Below are 26,838 nucleotides of genomic sequence, written 5' to 3'. Positions count from 1 at the left end.
AGGCTGAAATAGCTGTGCTCCAGAAAAGCGAGAGGGAAGTCAAGGAAAGGCCAGTGGGTCAAGTTGGAATCTCTAATGAATGAGAGGGTAATTGGTGGAAGTAATAAGCTGGAAGACATGAGCTGCCACTGGAGTTAGGGGAGAACTGAGCAGACTGAAAACAAGGCTAGCAGAAAAGGAATTGTTCATTTCGGTATGAAGCCATCAGTTGTCACTTGGGGCAGTTGTATGGAAGAGATGGGGTGAGATGCAAATGATCTTACTGGAGAGGAGAACCGCAAAGTTCCTCTTGGGGCAGAAATGGAAATCACACCTTTTGCATGATTTAGCAACTCGAGACAGATTCAACATTTGCATAGCCCCTTATGAGTTTCCATGATCTTGAAGCTGATAATGTTAAGGTAGGGTAGGGTAGGAGTGCATGATAAGGGATGGGCAGTGAAAGACCTTCTGTCCCCTTTTAATGAATTGCAACTGGATATTAGTATAACTTTTACTTAGCTTTTCTTTGACTGCTTTGAAGTTCTTGTTCACATAATCATGCTCTTGAAAGGGTAATCTCAGCTACTTTTCTAATTGACAAAGTCTTTGCAAGCCCCAACCTATCTTTCTGGAGTCACTGGTTTAATTTTCAGTCCTTCAACTAGGTCAGATTCCATGTAAACCACAATCTGTACAGGTAAGCTATCCGACTCTGGAAGGACAAACTACACTGATGGTCGCTTTATTTCCTGTGATTAATTCTAGTTGGCTTTGTATCCCTATTGAGCGATAAGCCGTAACTGACAAATCCCTAAATAAAATGAGTCCCAACTTTTCTGCTTTGCATTGATTTTGACCAATATGGTGCATCGCCGCTTTTGCATGATTTGCATTTGCTTGTGTTCCAGGTTTTGCCTAGTTTCTTAGCTCGTCTGTCCGCTTTCAATTTCTTAAACTTATCTGTTGTATGAAGGACAGCACTGCAGTCTTTGGGAAGATTTTGCAGCCTTTAGTACTACTAGAGGTTCCTAGCAATTGTATGGAGAGCTCGGCTCGCGGTGGATTGTATGACCAAGAAGGCACACAACACATCCTTTATTCTAGTTTGTAACCAAGGACCACTTCCCAGTACGAACACCCAGATGGTAATCCAAGCAGAATGTACATAGCTATATGGGCAGCATAGTAATTCCCTCCCTCCCCCCGATGTAAATAGAATCCTTCACTTTGTGAAACAAACCTGAAGCAGGTAAAAATCAAAGGATTAAATATGAAGTCCTTTTTTTCCAGCCATCACCTAATAAAATTCTACAAAACCAATATAAGACATGATAAAATCAGTGCCATATTACAAAACTGTAAAATGTATCTCATAACAGTCTTTTAATTCACATCCACATACTAGCACCACCAAGAGTGAACTCACAAACCTCTTCGAAACTTCATAGAACTGTGAGATGGTGAATGAGTAAGAGTATTTGAACTTGGACATACACAAGGTGATCTGAAGACACCATGCTGCAAATTTATCGGAGTCATAGCTCTTACACACAATACTGGTTAGCTGTCCATCTCAGCATGAGGTTACAGTCAATGCAAGAAGGCCACTGTTGGTCTAATGTTGACCACATGCCAAACGTCTGAGTAGCATCAGTGATCTGCCCATATAACACCACTGGCTTTAGTGACGGATTGGTTTAAGCAGTTTCTACCGATCATCAGTGCTGAAAGCAATTACGGAAAATGTATTTTAATGGAATATCATGGCCTGCTACAAGATGAGCAAATTGTTCTGAGAAGATGAGCCAGACTTTAGAGTTAGCTAATAGAATTCAAGCATCTTACTACAACAAGTCCAATACAGTGCAGTGCAGTGCACAAGCTCAGGGTTGAACTGTTGACAAATTCAACAGATTTATACATCTCCCTGCAATAGCAAGCATGCCCAACGCAATACACTGCCGATGTGCCATATAGATACCATTGCCACAGTCCTACCTTGGGCTCTGGTCACGCTACTGCCTATTTAGTAATGCTAATAAAATCATTGTTTAAATTCAAACTGTTTAGAAGTACATTGGACCTGGAGTTAATATGTTGACTCGTTCACATAGTCAATCATGGTTTGATGTAGAACACGCTTTGCATCAGTTTCACATAATCTCACCAGGAATATGATGAAGGGAAGGGCGATGATGGCCAGCCCACACATGACGATGATTGCTACAGCATAACCAGGGAAGTATGGATCCTGCGCATTAAGATCCGGCTTAGCATCTGGAATGGAGCATGGTAAAGAAGTTAGAGAAACACTGATCGGACCCCATCTCGGAAATTTCTGCACTCATGTATCTCTAATTAAATATGAGCCTGTTATGTTGACAGAGATGGATTCAGATGGCTTAATAAAATATATTGTGAAGAATCTATTTTCAAAGTTGACAATGAAAAGATACTGAAGGTTGTTCTGCCTAGAAAGTTGTTACGGGAAGGAATGCAAGACTGAATAACGAAACGTCTCAATGGTCGGACTGATGAAGAATACCACAATGCAGTATTTCCATTGGTGACTGGCAAACATGACTGACAACTTATGAAAACAAATATTTGCAGATAGTTTGGGCACCTTTCAGGCTCATTTTACATTTAATTATTCGTATAACCAACATGCCATGGAAAGAGGAAAAAAATTGCGCAACAGGACTACATTTTATATGCAACAATGCCAGTTTCCAAATAAAGCCTATCACTGCTGGTCTTCGTCAACAAGAAACTGTCAATGCCTGCAAGTAATCCAGCTTAAGGGGTGACTGGAGCCCCTCGGCCATGTCACTGACACACCATCTTCTCCTGGAGGAGACTGTTGAACAATTCTAACACCAGGCCAGTATATTCTACACGGGAGATGCTCATTGTCCAAGTCACCTAGTTCCAGAGACTGAAGTTTGGTGCTCAGTTTGCAGCTCTGGGCTAGTCAGTGTTTGCAGAAAGGAATGCCAAGTCATATGCCTCCCTTGGGCAATGCATCTCCAAGTGAAATGCTCTGTATTCCTTAAGATTACTCATTCCCGGATTCCATCCCTTAGACCAAAGGCCTAGACCTGTAAAAACACCAGCAGCAACTTAGCCATAATGCAATACCTCCGAGTGTAAATTGTATCCCTCGACATGCATCAAGTCAGAAAAAGACCCAAACTATTTCTTATAAAAAGTACCTGCCACAACAAAGGAGGTCGGATCCACCAGGAAGGACGATCTTCCAAAAACGTTCCCAGATCCGACTGCGTCAGTGAGGGTCTGCAGAACGTCCTTACTGGGCGGTGCTGGCCTCTGGAATATTAGCTCTCCTCGGATCAAAACAGACCCGCTCCTGCAATGGTGAATGGGAGAAATGAATACAGCAGCGCAAAAAAGTTGTTTTACAGCATATACGTAAGAGTAAGGAAATGCAAGAGAAAGCCACCCCCCCCCCCCCCCCCTCTAAACAGACCAGTCCGGAGTACAGGAAGACATTGAACACATCAGAATGGACCTGTGTAAATTAAAGTAAAAGGTTTGAAGTAGTTTCAGAAGTTAAGGAATAGTTAGCAGATCTTATAAGCTAGTCAATGTGGGTTTTTTTTTGCTACATGGTTGCATTTCAGAATTAGAAACTTTTTATAGATGATAAAACTCATACTTTTCACACCCAAATATATGAACAAATCGTGTGCTGGGCCTCAGGCCAAATGTTTCAGCCGAAAGAGTTTCTCCCAGTGGTCCGTTATCTTGGATCAGTAATGAATAATCGTTTGGTTTTAGGGGGCTACTAAATTATTTGAACATTTTCAAGTAACTTTTGGATTTGTGAAATTGATGGCCAGAGAGCACGCTGTCAAATTACCTGCCAAAATGTAATCTCATTAAAAAATTACCGATAAAACTAACACCAAGCTCTTGCAAAATACGGCCATCACAATCTTAAAGCTTCCTCTAATATTGTATGACGGCACTCAAATGACAGAGGCGCTATATTGGCACTTTAACACAAAGAAATCATAATAAAATCCCCAACTAAATCCATAAGGATGGCCAAACTTGTAAAGAGGCCCGTACCTGTGAGAAGGTCTTCAGCTTGTGATGGGGTCATTCATGTGTTATGGAAATGAACAAACTTTAAATATATATTTTAAAAATGGAAGTTTTCCAATCATTCCGATAATGTTATGTTATAGGGTATTTGTAGAGCGCGTGGCTACTCCAGGGATGGTCCCGGCGCGGTCTTGATCCCAAGACAGAGCATATGAGAGACCTAGCAACGAGACAGCTCATTTACTGTTGGAAGAGCCAGGTTAAGATTCGCCTAAAGTTGAGGAGATTACGTTCTTGTCTAGTGGATAGTGGCAGACTGTTCCATAATTTTGTGGCTGCTACCTGAAAGGAGCGTCCTCCTTTATGTGAACGGCAGAACTTGGGCACAATTGTCAGTTGCTGGGTTGATGACCGCAGGGTTCTGGGTGGTTTATAGGGCTGAATTTTATTCCTGATGTACGGGGCGGATGTTATTTAGGGCCTTAAAAGTCAGCACCAGGGCTTTGAAACGGACCCTTTTTTCACTGAAAGCCAGTGCAGGGATTTAAGGTGAAGAGACATGTGTGAACTGGGTCCGACCATAAGCACGGCCCTTGCTGCCGCATTTTGAACTACTTGGAGGTGGCTCAATCAGTAGTCCGGAAGGCCCAGATACAACACATTTACATAGTCCAGCCTTGACGTGATCAGTGCTTGGACCACAGTTTTCCTATGTGAGATATGAAGCAGGGGGAGGAAATTCCTCATTTTTAGTAGCCCAAAACAGGTGCCAGCTACCGATTGGACCTGGGACTTGTAAAGTAAAGAAAAGATATTTGTTAAGCGCGGTTGCTGCCCGTAGGCGTCCAAGCGCTGAGTTGAACATAGAGTGACGGGGGAGGAATTAAGATAGACAGGATTTGGCAAACAGCAGTGTCTTCAAATTTTTACGGAATAAGAGTAGGTCAGGGTTGGACCGGAGTGGAAGGGGGAGAGCATTCCAGAGCCTGGCGGTATTCAAAGAGAACCGCCTACCCCCAGACCTGGCTCGCTTCACTCTGGGAACAGCGGCAAGGAACGCCTCCGACCGAAGGTTCCTGTTAGGATGGTAGGGGATGACAAGGTCGCTGTTGATGGCTGGGCCCGTTTTCCAGAAGGCGCGATGCGCCAAGCACAGGGCCTTGAAGGCCACTCTCTGCCTCACTGGCAACCAGTGGAGACTTTTTAGGGCAGGTCTGGCCGACTGGGTACGCGGAATTTTCAGCAGGGAACGTGCTGCACAGTTCTGCACGACCTGCAATTTCCGGAGGGTCGTCTCAGGTGCCCCCACGTATAGGGCATTGTTCGAGTCCAGGCGAGACTGGATGAGACCTTGTACAGCCACCTTTTTGGCCTCTAGGGGAAGTAGCGGGAGAACCTTCCTCAAGATTCTAAGTAGGCCAAAACACTTGGCGGACACTTTTGTGGTCTGAGTGGAGAAGGAAAGTTTGTTGTCCAGCCACACTCCCAGGCTCTTAACACTTTCCTTAGGGATGGGAGGGGGGCCCAGCGCACTGGGCCACAATGAGGTGAAAGGCACAGGAGAGGTTGGGCCTAGGAGCATGAGCTCCGTCTTTTCTCCGTTTAGTTTTAGGGAGGAGTTGGTCATCCATTCCTTGACATCCTCTAGGCATTTTAGCAGATCGGCTGGGGAATACCTGTTGTTCTTGGTGGCCAGCGAGACCACAAGCTGGGTGTCGTCGGCGTATGACACGATTTTAATGCCATACGGTTCTACAACACCCGCCAGCGGCCTCATGTACACGTTGAACAATACAGGGCTCAGGGAGGAGCCCTGCGGTACTCCGCAGCTCAGGGGTTTACTAGAGGATACTGTCTCACCGTCGAAAATCTGAAACGACCTCCCAGACAGAAAGGAATCAAACCACTTTAAGGCGTCACCAGAAACTCCGATGTTATGGAGACGGTCCAGCAGGGTGGTATAGCTTGACCGTATCGAAGGCGGCACTTAGATCAAGGAGGATCACTGCCACTGATCCTCCCTGGTCCAGTATCCTTCTAGTTTCTTCGGTGACCGCTAACAAGGCGGTTTCTGTGCCATGCTTCGGTCTGAAGCCTGTCTGGGATGTGTGTAATAGAGAGTGGTCCTCCAGGAACTGGACCAGCTGCGCATTTATGTACTTCTCTAACACCTTGCTAACCCAAGGGAGAAGTGAGATGGGGCGATAGCTGGAGTGGTCATCTGGGTCTAGGCTGGGTTTCTTCAATAGCACCCGTACCATGGCCTGCTTCCAGGCTGTGGGGACAGAGCAAGCGGATATGGACGTGTTTAGAAGATCCAGGATTACAGGCAGGGTGGCGTTGCTTGCCTGCATCAGGACCTCTGGAGGAGCAGGGTCACAAGGAGAGCCCGACTTGACTTGTCGTGCCACTTTGCTTAAAGTGTCGAGGTCCAGAGGAGGGAAGTGCTCAAGGGAAGGCTGGTCTGGGTGAAGAGGTGGTTTAGGGAGGGGTGGATTAATCCCAACCGGGGTTGTAGCTGCAGTTGAAAAAGTGGAATAAATATTTAGAACTTTGTTGTAGAAGAAATCTGCCAGCTCATTGCATTGGTCCTGAGTTTTATTAGAAGGGGGTGCCGTGTTGGCACTAGAGCATTGCTTTATAATTTGGAAAATTTCTTTGGGCTTTGATTTCGCTTCTAGTATTTTCTCAGAGTAGTGGATTGCCTGGGCCGTTCTGATCCCTTCTTTGTAGGCTTTGATCGCTTCTTTATAGGAGGCCTTTTTGTCTGGGAGGAAATCTAAACGCCAGGCTCTCTCTCGTTGCCTACAAAGGCGTTTTAGCTGTCTTAGAGAGTCGGAGAACCAGGGGGCAGATTTCTGTAGTCTCTTCGAGGAGGATCTGCGGAACGGAAGGATCGAGTCTAGCGAATGGGTGATCCAGCTTTCAAAGTTGACGTTTGCCACATTGGGGTCTAGGCAGGGTAGCGGGCGAGTGGAGTTCAGGTTGTGCAGCCAGGACTCCAAAGGGAGTTTTGACCAATTCCTCCTGGTGGTGACTTGGGAAGGTAATTGGGGGGTTTTGTGTGTGACCCAGGTAAACGGGACCAAAAAATGATCTGACCATGGAAGGGGGGTGGGTTGATCAACAGTTAGATCCAGGCAGTTACTAAATATAGGGTCAAGTAAGTTGCCTTTTTCATGGGTCGGGGCTGCAACCAGTTGGAACAGTTGGAGCTTCCAAATCATCTAGTAATTCCTGAGCAATGTGGTCTGAGGGGGGAGTTAAAATGGAGATTAAGGTCCCCTAGGATCGTATGGTTGGCGGAAGAATTCTTTCCGCTATAATTTCTGGAAGAGTCCTATGGAACACTTTTACAGGCTCAGGGGGGTGGTAGATCAGGGTGCCGGAGAAAGAGCTATTTGCATTGAACTCTATGCAGAATGCTACACTCTCGCACTCAGATAGTTTCTGCTGTAGTACGGCATCGGTACTGGTTCTTCAATATGATCGCCAGACCTCCGCCTTTCCCTACCGGTCTATCCGATCTAAGGATATAGTAGCCTACGGGTAAGGCTTGGACCACATCTGGCTCAGAGTGTGCAGTGAGCCACGTTTCTGTCAGGAAAACCGCGTCTGGCTTTTGCTCCTCGAGCAGCATGGCAATCTGTGTGCTATGTTTTGGTAGGGAGCGGCAATTTAACGCGTACATACGGTACGTTCGTGCCGCGACCGGCGGGGATTTGCGGAAGGAGTGTTTGCACCCCGAGCATCGGCTGGGTAGCTCTCTAGGAGCGTAGATATAAGAGCACTGGGGAGTGGCAGTCCTACCTATGCCATATAAGGCCGCAGAGCTATAGGTCCTGTTCTGGGTAGGGTGGGAGCCAGGGTTTGTGGCCCCGGGTCCCGGCTGGTCGCGGACGGGCGCAGACGGGCTTGCCTTTGGCGCGCCTTCGGCGCGCAGACGGCGCTCCCGCTGCGCTCGTCCGCTGCGCTTGCGTGGGAGGCACATTTAAGTGAGGGGTTGTGGGCGTGGCCTGTAAGGTGGGCGTGGCCTCGCGTGTGCAGCGATGGCGTCCCTAAACAGAACAATGTCCCAAACAGCGCGAAATCCGCAGGTCGAAAGGATCCTACCAGGCGATGCAGCCCAGAAGATAGCACAGGTGATAGTGCAAATGATTAAAAACAAACACAGATCAACAGTTTTTAAAAGTTACACAAGTTCCCTCCGGCTTCCGCCTCAGAGGTTAAAGTTCGACTTCATGGACACATGTCAGTCCAGTTTCACCCCTACATTTTTTATGGTGGAAACTGGGCTTATGGGTGGCGGGGGGAGGGGGGGGGGGGGAAGATGCATTTTGTGGCCACCATTGATGCCATTCATCACCTGGAGCATGTCCAAAGAAAATTATTTCAGACCTGTCGGAGTTGCAAAGTAATTGATTTTGCCTAAACCAGGCAAACACCTTGGTTAGGCAAGCATGGACCTCATTACCGTTGAGCGCCTCATCCTTCTCACAGGTAAACAACTGAGTGTCATCGGCATCCAATATAATTTTTGCCCCATCTTGTTCAGCTAATGGAGCAAGAGGGGCCATGTATATATTAAACAGGGTAGGGCTTAAAACAGGACCCTGTGGAACTCCTACATTCAGCGGAGGAATGAGGGCTGAGAAAGTAGGAGACCAGACTTTGCTGGCGGCTTTCCAGGAAGGAGGAGAACCATCTAAGCACTGTGCCCCCAATACCACTTACCTTCAGTCTATGAAGGAGTCTATCGTGGGGCACGGTATCAAAAGCCGACGAGGGGTCTAGTAGTATCAGCACAGCATTTCCTACTCTATCTAGAGTGGTCTTAATCGTCTGAGACTTCCAGCAGGGCCGTCTCCATGCTGAAGTTTGCTCTAAATCCTAACTGGCTCTGGTGAAGCACCTGACTTGCCTCAAAATCAGTAATGGTGACATTCACGTATTTCGCCAATGCCTTGGAGAAATAAGGTAGAAGCGATATAGGTCTATAATTACTGACTACCAAGGGATCCACTGATGGTTTTATTTTTCTCTCTTTTTTTTTTTTGGTAAAAGCTGGAGAATTTGTCCGTGCTTCCAATTATCCGGCATCACTCCCTCGGACAGGGATAGATTCAATATCCAGTTGACAGCTGGATTCATTACCTCGGCAATAGATGCTAGAGTTTTAGCTGGGCGAAGGTCAGAGGGAGATCCGGATTTCAGGGCCTTCATAATAAATAACTAACAGTACAGTGAAAGAGTTTGAACTCTAGAAAGGTTATCTCAAAGCAAACATCTACACATGGCTTGGTGCACAGGTATGGAAAGCAAGAGAAAAACACCAAAGGGCACTAATGTAATGGACAGAATAGCAGGATTTCATCAAAGAATTTTGAGCATTCTGAATAAAAATGCATGTGACAATGTCAGTATACGCTGGAAAATGTATAAAATAGTTTCCTACCCTCAACTTGGTCAGAGAAGAGCTAAGTCAAACACGTCAAAAGAAATTGATAGACAGCCTCTAATAAACAGGCTTGCAAAATACCACATTAAAAGAAACCAAATTGGATAGGTTGAAATTGCAAAAAAAAAAAAAACAAGTTTCCTATCTCCTAAAACAATCCACTGACATCCCTTAAAAACCCTAAAAAATGTTTAATGGTACAATGGAGTAACATCGTAAAATGAATCCATTATAGTAGTACAATTACAAAAGTATCTAGAGTGAAAAGTAGATCACTAACTCATACCAATTGAGAGGTTACAAGATCATATTAGTGTACTACTTAAATCTGCATTTGGGAGACAAAATATCATGCTTCTTACACACTGCCATACCCAATACCTATAGGTGTGGACACTATCAGAGGGCTAATCAAACTGTTCATATATGCGGATCAGGACTGCCTCTTGCCTAGATGAAGTTCTGGTAAGACTCTCCTGAAGCTACTGTAGATTGTCTCTTCACAAGTCTACTAAAGAAGGATAGAAGCAAGAGCCTTTTGTGCTTCTTTCATCAGCCTGCCAATAGTCACATTATCACATTGTGAATGGGAAGAGGGCCAAAGTAGGGGACAATCTTTGCCCTAAGGGCAATAAGGCTTTATACACTATTCCAAGTTTGCCCATTTCATTTGGGACAAACTGTCAGCGTCTGAAGTATGTCTGTTTTCCACTGTTTTTTCTGCCAAGTTACACTCCAGAAATGGTCAGTAATCTTTTACAGGTGCGCTCAAATGAGAAAATTATGGGTATAGATAGAAATCTTTATCTGGTGCTTCTAAACATTAATTTAATGGGACACCTCCTTCCATGTGCCATGCATAAACACATCATTGCCCAGATTGAGAGTTTACACCTCACTTTGAAAGGTCCCGCTCAATTTACCCAGATATCTCAAACTGATAGTACTAAAACCGTGGTATGCGGCACCCAAAGGCATCTGGTAGAAGCATTTCTGCCTGTTGAACTATACGCTGTTCGGCAGATGGTCAGGGCCTACTCTTTGGGCAGTTTCATCTTCTCAAATGTTGCTGAAGTTTGATTCACAACAAATAAGTGCAGGATTTATCAAAATTGCTAACTGAATGAGTTAAGATTGATATCTCAAATTTACTCCAAAAAGAGGGAAGACTTTTAGACCGTACTCTGAAGCATAGTAGCCTAAGTTATGTATTCCACTTTTAGATGTGAAATACCTTCCTGCTCAGAGACAACAAATTTGGTTCTTAGTAGGACAAATAGGAGAATTAATCACTTGCCACAAGTACGGAATGAGAGAGGAGAGTAAACGAAATCAAAGGACCAGCTGGAGGTCTGGCCTTGTGACAGGCTCATACTAATCAGGACCCTAGGTTGAGCATCTTTGAACTGGGATCCCTCCCCAGCCATTGGGGTACATGTTTTGCCATCCTGGAAAACTCAGGTTGTTACTTAGGGATAGTTTTCAGGAAAGCAAATCAGTTGGACCAGGGGATTTCTATTAGTATTAGAAAGAGGTATCATCAAGAAGTAGTGTGCATGGAAAAATGTATTTACCACAAGATCACCAGAATACAAGTGGATCTGGTGGTGACCAGATGAACCAGAAAAAACAACGCTAGGGCCTGCTTCTCCTTGTACCAAGCATTAAAAGAGTTCTTAATGGTCAGGAAAGTTAAGTACCTTCAAGGACTGAAAGGGCTTTAGAAGGGCTCCGCTGGTGTTAAAGGACTAGCTAACCAGTTGGGAGTAGACTGAATCAGAACTACCTGGAGTCCTAGTCAGAGAATGTGATTCAGCCTGCATCACGCTGTTGAGCTCTGCAGAGGCCAGTGTCCAGTCACCTGAGAATTTTGAAAGCATTTGAGTTAATCATCCTGGAAGGTAACAGGCTCTTCCCCAGACCTCCCAGTATCACTGAAGGATAACAGTTTTCAGGTAAAGTGTGCCATTATGTTGCAAGAGGGGCTTTCAGTGGTCACTTTTTGCAGGGCACGAGCTAAAATTTACTTTTACCACTTTCAATATTCCTATGGTAGTTAGATATTGGTCTTCATATCTCCCGATTCTCGTATCCAATTGTAGGCTAGTTTAGTCCTGTATTCATTACATTTTCTCTTTATTACATTAGAATTGCATTTTACTTTTCTTACTACAGCTTTTAGTGCCACTTAAATAATTACGATTTACTCAAGAAAGCACTGCTATGTTTCACTGCAAGCCCAAGTTAATTCTGCAGTTGCAGGTGAACTGTGTTTCTTGCAATGCACTAGTTACTAATTTCAGACTAGCTCCAGGGTTAGAGAAACACAGAATCTGGCTTACTATATTCCAATTGGTTTTACTGCATTCCTCTGGTCCAATATCTCGGTCTTATTCTACTGCCTTGAATAACTGCTCTGAAGAGATGCTGAATGATCATATGAAGTGTGACATTCAAGCACAGAAGTGGATTTGGTAGTCAATAAGGAGCGAAGTATAACTACTAAGAACATGACTCTTTCTGCCTTTATGCACTATAGTATTATGAGGTTTACTAAACAAGTGCTATTTTTAGTTTATAACGAAGTACTCACAATTGCAGTTGTACTTTAAACCCACAGCTGCAACTAATCGTAAATTATATTTTTGAAAAACACTATTAAATACGAGATTTAATGTGCTCATGACGTGAATGTGCCCTACATCTCATGAGTCATTTAGTTTTTAACCCTGAACTAATGAATGGCAATCAGGCTTTCACCACCACCAAAAACAAATCCTTCCATTTGCATACCATAAAGGGCAATATAACTAGTACTCACAGAAAATCTCGAACCACCATCTGCAAGGGAGGAACACCCTTCTTCAGGACGTCCAAAACCTACAATAAGAAAAATAGTTTAAGAGCAAATATTTAACTAGGTGAAAGAGCACTGATCTCAGTACCTCACTGCTGCCTCAAACATCCAAACACACTGCTAGCATTAATATGACCTTCTGCTGTTTCCCCTCATCTACCATCTCCTTACTCTCCTCAATGCAGATCATCAGATAGGCAAGGACAATAGTATTATCAAGTAAATAACTATGCCCAGTATCAATTGATTAAGAGTGCCATTGATGTAATCTAGCCAGCATTTGTAAGGATCAAACGTTGTTTACAGAATTGTAATATTAAACTTGAAAAATTACCAGATGTTGAGTGAAAAAACATGTGGTAATTTATTGGAATAGCATCCCTTACAACTAAAAGATAAATTGGTTCTTTACAATAATCTCACAAACCACATGGGTTAATAATCACCAGAGAAAGCAAAAACCTAGAAATTCACTTGTATATCTTTAGTCAATTTCTTAAATTAACACCTGGATAAGTGCAGTGAGATGCTTTAGTTTTTCATTTCAAAGGCATCTCAAGCTTCTGTTGATGCCTGGGTCCAATGCAAGATGGGTTGCTGTTAATAGCTGTTACTTGAAGTGGTCTGCTTATGATCGAGAGTGCATGGAGTAGAGAATGCCATTACAGGTCTGCTGAAGTTTCATTACATAGCTAAGTTTCAAGGCAATTTGCAATGACAGAGCTGAATTGGAAGTTTAAATACTTACGTTTACTGTAACTGGCCAAAATACATTGACCCACCAAAAGAGCCAGCAGATACACACCTGAAATCAGCACATCAAACTGCAGGTGTAAATGACTGGAAAGAAGATGGCAAACCAGCAAGAAAGTCACAAATCAGCCCTCAACTACTACCACCGCCAGCTCAAAGCCACAAAAGAGGAGGCACCCGACACGCCAGATCAAAACCACTTCCAACTAAACAAAGGAACTCCACCATAGTCAGTATTTACCTGCCCTTCAGCCGATAAACTCAATCCCTCCCTCACAACTCTGCGACTCCCTTGCCGACCATTTCCACAAGATAGCAACAATCTACACACACTTCTATCCCCAACACTGACCTCTCCTGTAACCCACCAACCACCCGCTCACTGCATGGGAACTTGGCACAACGACATCTACCACCCTGATTAACTCCATCCATAGAGGAGCATCCACAGACCCATGCCACCACCGACTCAAACTCTGAAGCAACGAGATCAGCCACCAGCTGAACATCGTCCTCAATGCCTCAATATTGACAGCCACTTTACTGATGCATGGAAACACACGAAGGTCAGAACCCTTCAAGAAACCTTAGGCAGACCCCAGAGAGCACCAGAAATACCATACCATCTCCACATCTCGTTCCCCATCAAAGTCCTGGAGAAGGCCATCTACCTTCAACTCACCGATCTGTAAAGAAAAACTGCTGGACCCTTCCCAATCATGCTTCAGAGCAAACCATAGCACGAGAGTGCTGATTGCTGCAACAGATATCTGAGCCCTACTTGAGGAGAATCATCTGCCCTCATTCTCGATCTCTCCACAGCGTTTGACATTCTCCCACCACACACTCATCGATCGACTACACCAGACTGGAATCAGAGGCGATGAGCTCAGATGGATGGCATATTTCCTCAAGATATTCAGCCCGAGTCCACCTCCTCCCTTTACCTCACAACCCAAGAACACCATCTGCAGAATCCCCAAGGTTAATCTCTCAGCCCCATCCTCTTCAAACTTTACATGACACCACTCGGTCTTCCAGCTCATCCCCTCACTCTCCTGGTGGCCAAAGAAGTTCAGACCTGCCCCCATGCCGAAAGACCACACCCACAACCTCTGCATCAAACTCTAAAGTGTACTATATAAAATCTTCCAATGGCTACCCACCAGCATAAGGAAAACAGACGCAGACCCTCACTAGCAGACTTGACTACGGCAACGCACTATGCCGGCACCACCACTGAACTCATGGAAAGACTCTAGAGAAACCAGAATGCAGCAGCCAGACTGATCCTCAAACCACCCCCCCGCCTTCCCCCCAAAGTGGAGACATCACCCAGCACCTGAAATACCTTCACTGGTTCCCCATCCACAAGAGATTCCAATTCAAGCTCCTCACCCATGCCTACAAAGGCCTTCCACAACAAAGTACCAGACTACATGGACCACCGCCTGATCTTCCACCAGCCGACCAGAAACGTCTGCTCTGCACACCTTGAAAAACTGGGATTGGTGGGGTTTGTAAGGTATAGGCGCCAAAAGGAAAATCACATAATAATATGTCCTTGATTAAGTAAATGACGGTGCTATAAGGTGAGAAGTACCACCCTTCTTCCCAGAATCATGGGCCTAGACCCAGTCAAAACAAAAAGCAATCCCTAGCACTCGTACTGAAAATAAATGTTTTAGAAATATTACGAGTTTTCACACAAACAATTTCAAAACACATTAGCAAAAGAATGAGTTAGTCTTTCTTCACTCTTCTAGTTCGTTGTTTATTGGTTTCTATTCTTCACAGTATTTCCAGTCAGCCAACACGTGTTTCGTCGCCACAAGGGAATGTAGTCCCGCGACTTTTTCAAGGCTGTGTTTACAGAAAGAATAAAAAGAACTAGCGTATGTCCTGAATAAGAACGCATCAGAGCATTTAACAATAAGAGGGCTTCTACAAATGTGGTCATTGTAGTTCCTGTAAATGGGCAGATGACCGTAAATCCTACTTCATGGGGCCAAGAGGCAGAAGATTTAAAATACACACGAATATCAATTGCCTTACGAAATTCGTGATATACATAATTGAGTGCAAGTGCAAACTACAATACATTGGTAGCACAATCAGACCATTACGCGAACGTATAGGGGAACACACAAGGGCAATCAAACAAGGTGACATGAGATACCCCCTTGCAGCACACATGTCAATCTGCTCTGCCCAGTCATCTAACCGCACTTTCAAATTCTATGGTATTGAACATGTCCCCAGTAACCCGAGGGGGGGTAACAGGGAACTTACTTTGAGACAGAAAGAGGCCTTATGGATTTTAAAACTGAACAGTGTGGAACAGGGTCTTAATATTGATCATGAGCTACACTACTTTTTAGGCAAATAATCCAGCAAGTGGTATTCATAGTGGTTTTCTATCAGATAGGATGATTTTCTAAGCTTCCTAATTAATCTTAACCAATCAGATATAAACCCACAACGACCATAATGAAGGTACACCACCGGTTCTAATCACCGGTAGAATTTACTCTGACCCCAAGTATACCTTAAATATATGACAATATGGTTATGCTTTGTAACATGTTTGACATGTATGTTTTTCTCATTGAGCTGTCTTCGCTTTCATGCTCTCAGTTTAAGTATATTCAGGGTCATTATCTCATGACAATGTTATTTATATTCAAAATTGCAAATTATGTTTTAATAACAACCATTTTCGCTGATATTGTAGTAGTTATTGCTGCTCAATGTACTGAGTCTAATAGATGGAGAGAATAGTTGGCTTTTATACTATATCGCCGACTCTCACAGATCACTTCTATAAGTATTCATGGTAAAACCACAAAAAACACTCACTTAAGTTTACACTTATTTTGGGACGTTATTCCTGTCTCAAAATGGCCGCCGGTTTAGACATCACACTAGTCCTTTCTTTATTTACTCACAATGTTATGACACGTGATGTTTTTTGAACAAACGTGAGAACGTGATCACGTCCGATTTCCTTAAAATGAGAAAGATTTTGCCATTCATTCACGTACTCGGGAGCTTAAGATACTTGGAGAAGCTGGCGTCACGTTCGTTTATGTTTTTCTACTTATTACGGTAAGCACACTGTGATATGCAAGTTATAAAAAAATATACGAAGGATCGGAGCACGTTCTAACCGGTCACCCACTACTCCGCATGTTAGAAATTCGGTTTTAAGGAATTATGGGAACTCTTACAGCCAGTATTGGTTTAATGTTCATTGACCCGTAATGTTACCAAATGAGTTCTCTATTTTATCCATACGTTTGTCACTAGAGTAAGCTAACCGCTTTTTTGCCCGTTTAACGATAGCACACTCGTTTCCCTATATATAGCCAAATTCGGGCTAATAGGTATAAATACTAGAAGGGTAGATAAGATTCGAGCTTATAAGGCTCTTTATTCAAATATGGGCACAACTGATTAGGATATGGGTTACAGTAACTTCTTACGTCGGTTTTAATGACTTGTCGGTTTGATTTGATGTTAGTTTTTACTATTTGCATTCCTTGATACCATAGACTTTGCTACGTGCCATTAGACTGCTAGGTTAGTTTTGCCTGACCCACGGCATATATTAATAGTTGCCTGACTTTGGAACTTTAACTTTTGCAGTACTGAATGGGAAACCACTTATGAATCGATAGCAGTTTTATTTTGCTGCCAAGTGACGCCACCACTACTGACACCATTTGGCGGTTTGGAATTATCACCGCCTTATAAGTAGGTCACATATTTCTTTATTATGTACTTATTAAAAAATTGTTTTGAGCTCAGTTAACGTTATCGTTCTTGTCCTCTGCTTATTTTTAATTTGTGGTCAATTACTGTTTTAGAAACATTATTCAAGCAAGAAAGAGGTAGATATGGTTTATGTCTGTTACGCCCGTTATCACGTTAAATACACATTCTATAGCACGTGGTTTGCACTGTCTTTACGATTCCGTTTGTTCACCGGGCAATTTGTCATCTTCAAAAATACTAGCCACAATCACCTCACTTTATATATGAATTTTGCTTCTTCCATTATTCTTACAATGGTTCCTCCTTTGTGTTATTACACAAATGAAACATTATGGGTCCGATCATATGCACAAATAGCACTTTCTAAACTCTCTCCATCTTAATTAGGGTCATAGTTGATTCTTCTAGCTTTTCAGCTATACTGTTAGGCCGTTGTCAAATGACTTCTAAAGTATATTATGTATCTGAATATTGGCTATCTCTTCACATTTCTTTGGCTAGTTCCACCTGTGGGTGTTTTATTGTTAAATGCTCTGATGCGTTCTTATTCAGGACATACGCTAGTTCTTTTTATTCTTTCTGTAAACACAGCCTTGAAAAAGTCGCGGGACTACATTCCCTTGTGGCGACGAAACACGTGTTGGCTGACTGGAAATACTGTGAAGAATAGAAACCAATAAACAACGAACTAGAAGAGTGAAGAAAGACTAACTCATTCTTTTGCTAATGTGTTTTGAAATTGTTTGTGTGAAAACTCGTAATATTTCTAAAACATTTATTTTCAGTACGAGTGCTAGGGATTGCTTTTTGCTCTGCACACCTTGTCCAGACATGTACACGCCGCAAGCCGCATGATGAATGCTCCTTCTCACTGCCAAAGCCTGCAACACCCTTCACCTGCATACTTCACCAATGCTGAACTACTTCAGGAAGGGACTCAAGACCTGGCTCTTAGACAGATACCTGCAGCACAGTGCCTGGATGCCCCCCGGGTGATTAGCCACGCTATACTTGACTGATTGATACTATATAAACTATCAACCAGGCCTCTTCTGTATAGCACACCCTTTCTAGCATAATCCAGCCAGTGCGTTGTATTCTAGATAGAATTGGTTTCCAAACCCAAGATGAAACGTGAGTGCCAGGCTGGATACTGAATTAGGGTTTGTCTCTAAAGAGCTATAATGGCCTGCTCCAGCAGGAGTGACGGTGGTTGTATGATAGAGGCATGCATGGTTGAACCTTACATGCCTATCATGCAGCCCGAACCACAAATGCGATTTAACCAGTTCCTTTATCACGCATGCCTTTACCACACAATTTCATGGTAAAGGCATGAATGGTAAGGGTGTATGTGTGGCTAAGTTTGCCACTACACCGACCCCTGCCCTAAATTACAAACCCCCTACTTTTCTCCAACCTGAATCCTAAATTACAATCCTCCTACCTGCCCCAACCCCTAAATTGCAAACCCCCTACTTGCTCCCCCACCCTGAACCCTAAAACTTTAATTCCTTAAATACTCCCTGAAACTCAGAACTTAGTTACCCAACCCCATCCTCTCTCACCAAGCCCTAAAATCTTTCCCCCTCCTTAAAAGTACCCTGACTCCCCTTCCCTGAGCTCTAAAAACTTGCCATCGATCCCCCACTGAAAGTGACCGGCAGACCTGGCCCCAGCGCCACTTACCTGTCCGTGTCCGCTTCCCGTTCTGACGCTCCTGTTTAGAGTCCCCGCCGATCCCGTACACTAGAGAAAATTTGCCTTAATAATGCATATGGGTGGTGTTGGGCAAATGCGTTGTTTGGGCAAGCGTTGTTACGCTTAAGGACTTCTGGAATGCATGGCTCGGACCACGTAGTTTGTTTGAAGCGACAGGCTCAGACGCTTAGGAGTAGTTTGCAAAAGTCAGTTATGTACCTCCCCAGAATTAACATTACCTGTGGTCTAAGTAATTGTGGAGAGGTTGTCGGGAGATCTAGAGAGCATGAATTTTAGAGAAACAATATTCGGAAATCAGACTGACTGCCAATTTAGCATGTTTTACGCCAGTATTCCACACAGACTTTGCCTAGTGAGCTTAGAATTCAGATTGGCCAAGTAACTCATCAGGGGCCTACCAAATCAACAGGCCACTCAGTGAGGGCCAGACTGTCAGCTCCTGCTTAGAAGGGCTTTAAAATATCCTTACTATATTAGGCGGAGATCATGTGGCCTTGTGCAACGCATTTTGTGTTTGCAGTAGAGGCAGATGTTTTACATTTTGTCTCATTTAACCTTCTGACCCCTCCCCTTCACATTTCCCTTTTAAAGTTCACAAGGTTTAATTGTTCTATAGTGCATTTCTTTCTTATAAGGTATATATTAATGTTTCACCGTTTGAGAAAATTATATTGGTTGTAATACATTCGCACAGGAACTAGCAAGCTGCTATTCTCACCCAACATCTCACAAGGCAAATCTTTCCCAAACTAAGGATAAGAAATATTGAAGGCAAGCTCACAAACGTTAGAGGAGCTTCAGACAATCCCAAGAGCATCTATGGCAGCCTGCCAATGTTGAGTTGTCTTGCCTATTCAGTCCCCATGGTGAGGACAAGCGTTTGAAAAATGTGAGAAACAAGCAGGTATGCGTGTGTACTTTGGAAAGAAGCTCTTATTGTTGGCAATATTTTGTGCTATCGGGCATTAGCAAGGGCCATGAAAGATTCCATTTATGATGCAAAGACTATAGACCTAAGGCTTTGGACTGTAGGGCAGTGCCACTATTGCATTTCTATAGATCTACACATTGAATTCGTAGCAAAGAAAGCCCCGTTGTAAACCTGCTACTACATTGTGTTGTGTGGTAAATGGCTACAAGTAGTATGCATGTTGAAATCTCTTGAAATATTTAGTTTCGCACACCAGTGTGCCAAGGGAGCCTCCTAAAACAGCTCAGCAGCAGGCTTAGTAACAAGCTCTGATCACAGTATCTGCACTACGTAGATAGGAAGAGCGGTACCTGAAAAGCAGCCACTAGGCAGTCCATTGAAGCAAGCAACCTAGGAACATTACTTGTTCCGAGAAGGAGGTAATGCTTTGTAGCTGGTAAGAAAATGGGGGATGAATCTGGTCGTCCAGCAGCAGGGAACGTCAATTTCGATAGGATCACAGTAAGGTGATACCTGTAGGGGTAAACCCTAACGCCTGGAAATGTTCCAGGGGAAATGCTCCACAAGGGTCAACGAGTTGGCACCACTAGATTAGGAAGTTGAAGTGTACCATTCACGGGGGTGGGGTGCTATCCGTGGCGGCAGATGAACACTGGAATTTACGGCCATTGGTTTAACATTCTCATCCCCGTGTCAACATTGCTTGCTTTATGAAATCGCATTCTAACCCTGCCCCTAGCCCCTCTCCCTTCCCTACCCAGTGCAATGTGCATTCTATTCTGTATTTTACATCTGCAACATGGTTTTGTTCTTAATAATGAATTACAATAAATGGAGAAAAAAATTCAACCCTTGTGGCTTGTATTTATAAAGTTATAAACTTGGCTCTTCCCAAAATAGGAAGAGGTCTAAAGTGTTGTGTTGGCTCTTGATTGTGGTTTGTCTAATCTAATTTTATAATGCCAAAGATAGTAAGTGAATGTTCATACTCTACAAATACCCCAAAAAATTATGAAACCTTGAAACCTCTGCTGCAAATGTGTTCTCGTGCAAAGAAGCTGCTGGTATGTCCAAGAAATGTCTACTGAAAATAAAAAAGTAATGATAAAACCTTTGTAACCACCCAAGAGTTTGAGGTACTTGAAACCATTAGTAAAACCGATACGTTTTTTGGGTCTATGAACCACAGGAGCGCTCTGGTGACATCTTTGACCTCAAAAGTGCAGTGGTTTAACCAACCTGATAAGGGGTGTTGAGGCTACAAGACTTAAATGCAACCCGTGGGACTGGGTGTTGACAATGCTGTGTAATTTTAGGGAACCACAACTGTCTTCCTTGGTCTTATAAAGTACCTTGGAGAACCCTGCAACAGGAGGAATCCTATCCTTTCAGTGGCAGGGCTTCTTCAGGATCTCAGGACAAACGCCATTAACTTTAGACAGAGGTTTACATTGATAATACCCCAGTGGAGTCAAGGAGTTCGAGGCACCTCCGGACACTTGACTATTACTAACAAAACACAGAGGGTTGTCACTTTCCAATTCATTAACTAAGTTCTTATTATAAACACTCAATAGATGAGCGGAGGCAGAATCATTGAAAACAGACTACTCACCCAAAGTTCAGGGTGTCTCCTTTTAATTCTGGCTAGAAAGTCCTCAGGATGACAGATTGCAATTAATGGCCACCAAGAAACCTGTTAAGTGGCTAAGGAGCAAAGAGCAGAGTCTGGTTAGAGCTTCAGGCTTCCTGCCCAAAAGACCATGGAAATTAGCGTAAAAAACTATGATCATTATTGCTTTTGTATGGTCTTTAACATACAAGACTGTGTGCCTAGCCCACGCCAGCAGTCTTTGGAGAAGATGGAAAAAATATACAAGTTCTACGAGGAAGAACAGACCAAGCAATAGAAAAAATGGCTGGAGCATGTGGAGCTCATGAGGGCAGAGGTGGAGCTCCTGGTCAACAACCTGCAATGTCAAAAGGTCTTTCGTTTCCAAAGAGTTTTCATATTTGTTGCTCTGCAGCGAGGCCATCCGGTGTGTCTAGAAGAATGGGGGTTGAGGTAAATACTGATGCAGATGCTGACAAATTACTGCACATTACTGAGTGACTGAGCTACGAGCTGTAGATTATCAGCTGTAAGGGATTTCAACACATGGGTCATACCGTACTAGTGTACCCCAACTTACAGCTCGGCCATTAGTCCAGAACCTCCAAGAGGCCACAAGAGGCAAAACAGCCTAAGTATAAAGCTGCTGTCAATACTATAGCCTTCACTTGCTCTGCGTACACACACGGGTTCCTGAAAAGATGATGGCTAACATGACTGGCAGGGAGCTGAAGCACGTTTGGCTGCAGCAGGGCTTTTCATTTCATGCCTGGGTAGACTGTTTTGGGGTGCCTTACTCTATTAGCCTATTAGTCCAAGCCTGTCCTTTTCCAGCAGCCAAACTCAGTATCTACTGGTCATCACTGTCACCTGCTCATCTTTCATAGATAGTGACAAGTACATTTGTGGACTAGTTTGGTTATTAAGTGATACTACGCTGGCATCACAATGTCACGTGGACATAAAAGAAAGCCTGCCTTCTGTAAACAAAAACAGGGTCAGTCAGTTCCTTTTTTTGGATGCAGATTGTGTTTGAAGAAGCAGGATGTTCAAACCAAACATAGCTGTTAGGAGCACAAGCAGACAGAATCAGGAGTCATTGTCCCATGATAAACAACATACTTTTGTACACTATTCAGACATGCCTGTGCTGTAGGGTCAGGGGACTTTCAACAAGGGTTGGAGGAAGTAGTTTGTTGGAAAACATCACTGAAAACAAAAAGGTTACAGTTAAAGTTAGGTTTAAACTTAACACACAAAACCATTGAAATTCAGCAGTTAGCTCAGGGTAACTATAACTCGTGCCATGGGTAACTAAAACTTACGCCCCTCCCATGCACAGTTCTCAATTTCAAAGCAAATGTTAGTGATATTATCAATGATGTCATAAAAAAAGGAGCCATGACTGATGTAATATGTGGTATAATTAGCAATGCATGGCAAGGTCGCAAGTTAGAGGTACTTTAGGGCACGAGTTAGGTACTTGAGAACCAAAACTGCTGAATTTGCGGTCTTGTGTATGTAAAATCTGAATCCAAATATAAAGTCCCTGTAAACTTTTTTTTTTCTTAACTTGACAATTAACTTAAAAATATAAGACTATGTCTAATCTTTGGTTCTTTTCGTGAATTTCTACGGTTTCCTAATGCTAGTTCCCAACTACTCTATCCCCAACATTCACTCATATATTAAAACAAAAAAAAAGGTAAAACTTAAGATATTCCCAACTTGAATTTTTTTTTATGAATAGGCAGGTTCATCAGTAATACTCAGGCAAATAAGGGGACTGTTGAGAGAGAGAGAGAGAGAGAAAGGGCGCGCGCAAGAGAAAGGGCGCGCGACAGAGGGCGCGCGACAGAGGGTGCGCGACAGAGGGCGTGGTGGCAGTATCAGGGCTTTTAGAAAGCCCTAGGTGGGGGGCCCCATGCACCCCCTTTTACATATATTGTGCATGCCCCTAGGACCTGTCCCACTCAGGGGCTCAAGATTACAAAAGCGCAGGATGGCATACTTTAAATTTTTGGCAGGAGCCGCGGATCCGGCTTGAGTCCCAATTTTTTTTTGTAAAGCTTTTTTTGCCCTTTGGGGCTCCTGTGGGACCTCTCCCATAAGATATCTAGGAGGTCACGGTATTCTTACCCTGGTCTCTTACTTTTTTTGTGGGTCTTGGCTCCAGCAGAGTCCCAAGCTGGCTGAAAATACTTCCTTGTTTGAAGTGTTGGCAGCCAATCCGATCCCAGCACGAGATCGGGAGGGGTCGCAGAGCCTTTGCAGCCCTATATATACACAAGTTTGGATTTCGGTTAATCTCTACAACAACTAAACGGAGTTACACCAAATCACAAACAGGCATTGCCCAGTACCAACCTTTCACATCCATGCCAAATTTGGTGCAATTCGGTTCTGCAGTTCGGGCTGCAGGAGTGTCTAAAGTTTCTATGTGAATTAACATGGGAAAAACATTTTGGAACCCCCTCCCCTTTTTCTTGGCCCCCACTTGAAGGATGACCTTGGAACTTTCCAGACAGCAGATGGAGTAACCATTATACTAGTCTTAAAAATCTTGCAAGACTAAGTCAAATGATACCAAAGTGATTAGCAAATGAATTAACTCTTCCTATGAAAACGACATCTTAACTATAACTGCCTACTGGAGACCGCTAGTAGGAGAATATATATATATATATATATATATATATATATATATATATATATATATATATTTATATATATACATACATACATACATATACACAGCTAGAGAGGAATCCAGATATATGGACGGAGGGAGAGATGAATATGGATAGAGAGCGAGAGAGAGAGAGAAAGATAGAGCTACAGAGAATGATACACACAACTCTGCTAATATAAATGAGCAAAAGTCATGGCATAAGCCATACATGCTGATGTGCTGCATATGACAAGTTGTTTATTACAGTTGCTGAGAGAAGGGGTATAATAACTGAATAACTACTGTTGACTCCCTCCCCCACGTTCATCAATGCTAGTAAAGATCATATTGCATTCTGCATATATCATATCCTAAGCGGATATTATGAAGCAAAGATGTAGAATTAGGATACCCTAAGTGTTCTGGATCCACACCAAAACGTCAGGACATCAGGACTCTACTGAAGTGGAACCAAACAACCAGCTTCAGAATTTTGCTTTTGAGGAGCGAATGGCTATAAATTTACCACAAGCACACTACCAAAGAACCAGGAATAATGGCATCAAGTGAGGCATGGAGAGATGGTATACGTACAGTAGCTCCCAGGTCCTTAGCAAATTGCTGGAACACCTTCGTTGAGGGATCCATTAGCTGTCTAGTCAATTCTCTGTTTAAGATTCGAATGCGGAGAGGGTAAATCTGCAGATCTAGGTGGACATCTGAAATAGGAAAGAGAAGACAGCTGAAGGAGACACCAGAACTGGCGGCATTCAAGGACTACAAGACAACCTCGCGTGAAAACAAATCACAGCTCGCTAATGAACAGTCTTATTTATATCAATTTTCAACACGTATTTCATGTTACGTTCCCATCTCCCATTCACAGAAATATTTACCTTATTCATCGTCTATGGGTTAAAATATTTTTGTAACACAAATGAAAACTGCTGGTCTGGAGTAGAATAGGATTAGGAAAAAAGTTAAACTACAACAACCAGTCAGGCTTATTTCTTTAGGAGAGTCTATGAGGATTGAATCCCATCACCCACTTGAGTGGCAAGCATCATCAGTTTTTGAAAAAGCAGTCATGAATGACATTACGACACTGTGTGCCAGTAGTAATACAACTTATCTAAACCTACCTACAGTGGAGAAAAAAGCCTTGTATGCATTAAGTAAGGATACTTTGATAACAATCAAACCCCCCGATAAAGCTATTGAGGTTTTAGATACAGATGCGTATCGAAATGAAGGTCTCAGATAGCTTGATGACAGGAAATCCTACTGCCCACTAGCTGAACATCCTACACCTAGGCTCCTGAAAGAAATAACGACTTTAGTAGAAGAGGCTAAAGCAGAAGGATGGATAACATCGCAAGAAGCGGATTTTTTGATTACACACCAGCCGGTAATGCCCTACTTCTACGTACTGCCTAAAATTCATAAAACCCTCAGACCGCCGCCTGGACGTCCCATCATTTCAGGGATCAGGTCTCTGTTGGAACCCTTATCTAGTTTTGTTGATCACTTCTTACGACCTTTAGTCAGAGAGATGCCTACTTGGCTGCAGGAAACGAAAGACATCCTTAGACTATTACAAGAGGTTGAATTTGATATAGAAACTGATTTTCTGGTAAGTCTGGATGTTGAATCTTTATACACCTGTATCCCACAGGAAGAAACCCTTGAAACAGTAAGAGGTCTTGTAGCTGCGAAGGATCTAGGCAACATCACACCAGTACACTTTATCATGGAGTGTGCTAGATTGGCCATGACTGAACTTCTTCAAATTTGAAGACCCGATCTATCTCCAAACCTCAGGTACATCAATGGGCAGCCTGGTGAATCTATAATTCCATTTGTTTGAGCAGAAATGTATCTTTGACCACAGTAATCCCTTTTGCAACCATATCTTGCTGTGGAAAAGATACATAGATGACATCTTTGTTATCTGGTGATGCACTTCGACCATGGTATTAGAGTTCCACACTTGGCTTAAAACAAAATCGTTATTTGAATTTCACTATTGAATTGAATTTAGATTTGAACCTCCTGAGGCGGAAAGCCGGGAGGCGGAAAGCCGGGAGCTACGTTACAAAATCGTTTTAAAACCTGTGCCAATCGTTTTTATTCCACGCGCAAACCTTCTCCCAGCACTCACCTGGCCTCCCCAAACAGTCGATATTAACACTGTTTAGGGGCAGAAATCGCTCGCTAGACGCCATCACCGGCCTCGAGGAGACACGGGACACGCCCACTCCTGTTGGCCACGCCCACCCTCCCAACACCACCTATAAACCATGTGTCAGTTCAGGCAGCGCAGCGGACGAGCGCAGCGGGCGCGCCGAAGGCGCGCTTAAGACAAGCTCGTCTGCGCTCGTCCGCGCTAGGCAGAGCGCAGAGCCAAGCCATACTACTAAATCCAGCAGCCAGACTTGGAGATATGAAAAAGACGACCTGCTACACCTTAACAAAAAGGTACATGACTCATGCCTACATGGCATACTCGTTGACCACCCCTCTACCAGATGCGCTCACTGCCCATATAGTCTTAACCTCCCTGTATCTATATCCCCTCCCCCCATTCCAATACGGATGGCCCTCATCAACTGCAGATCTCTCCCTAAGCACTCGACTGAAATTCACCTTCTATTGGAACACGACAACTTAGAAGTGCTTTTCCTAACCGAAACATGGCTGGGACCGGACTCAGACCCTGACATTGTCAATTCCCTTCCCCCGGGCTTCCTCATACAGCGCTTAGACCGACCTAAAGGAAGAGGTGGTGGCATTGCCATAATCCATAAAGACCAACTCTCATGCCGTCTCCAGGGCAGCCCCCTCGCTGACTGTGAAAACGTCAAGTTTGCTATCCAGGTCTCCCCATGCCAAACCATATCAGGTTTCCTCATCTACCGTCCCCCAGGACCTTTAGGCCAGTTCTGTGAATCCTTAACGGAACACTCGTACACCCTGACCGCAACCAACTCCTCATGCTTGATCC

The 26,838-nt window shown here is 43.6% G+C and overlaps 1 protein-coding gene across 3 annotated transcripts in view; it reads right to left on the bottom strand.

The window, feature by feature from the left end:
* The window catches only part of LOC146860054 (uncharacterized), a 300,404-nt gene that overhangs the window by 40,524 nt on the left and 233,042 nt on the right, over positions 1 to 26,838 (bottom strand). For all 3 annotated transcript variants that reach the window (XM_085643828.1, XM_085643827.1, XM_085643829.1), the window contains 4 exons: positions 24,429 to 24,553; positions 12,333 to 12,391; positions 3,198 to 3,352; positions 2,150 to 2,259 (listed from right to left, as the gene is read on the bottom strand). In XM_085643828.1, the coding sequence (XP_085499954.1) occupies positions 2,150 to 2,259; positions 3,198 to 3,352; positions 12,333 to 12,391; positions 24,429 to 24,553 (449 nt within the window). The remainder of the gene's footprint in view (positions 1 to 2,149; positions 2,260 to 3,197; positions 3,353 to 12,332; positions 12,392 to 24,428; positions 24,554 to 26,838) is intronic.

This window comes from Triturus cristatus, chromosome 3_1 (assembly GCF_964204655.1).
Source record: "Triturus cristatus chromosome 3_1, aTriCri1.1, whole genome shotgun sequence".
Lineage (NCBI taxonomy): Eukaryota > Metazoa > Chordata > Amphibia > Caudata > Salamandridae > Triturus > Triturus cristatus.
Note: the sequence above shows the minus strand (reverse complement) of the source record. Positions and strands in the feature narration are given on the sequence as shown.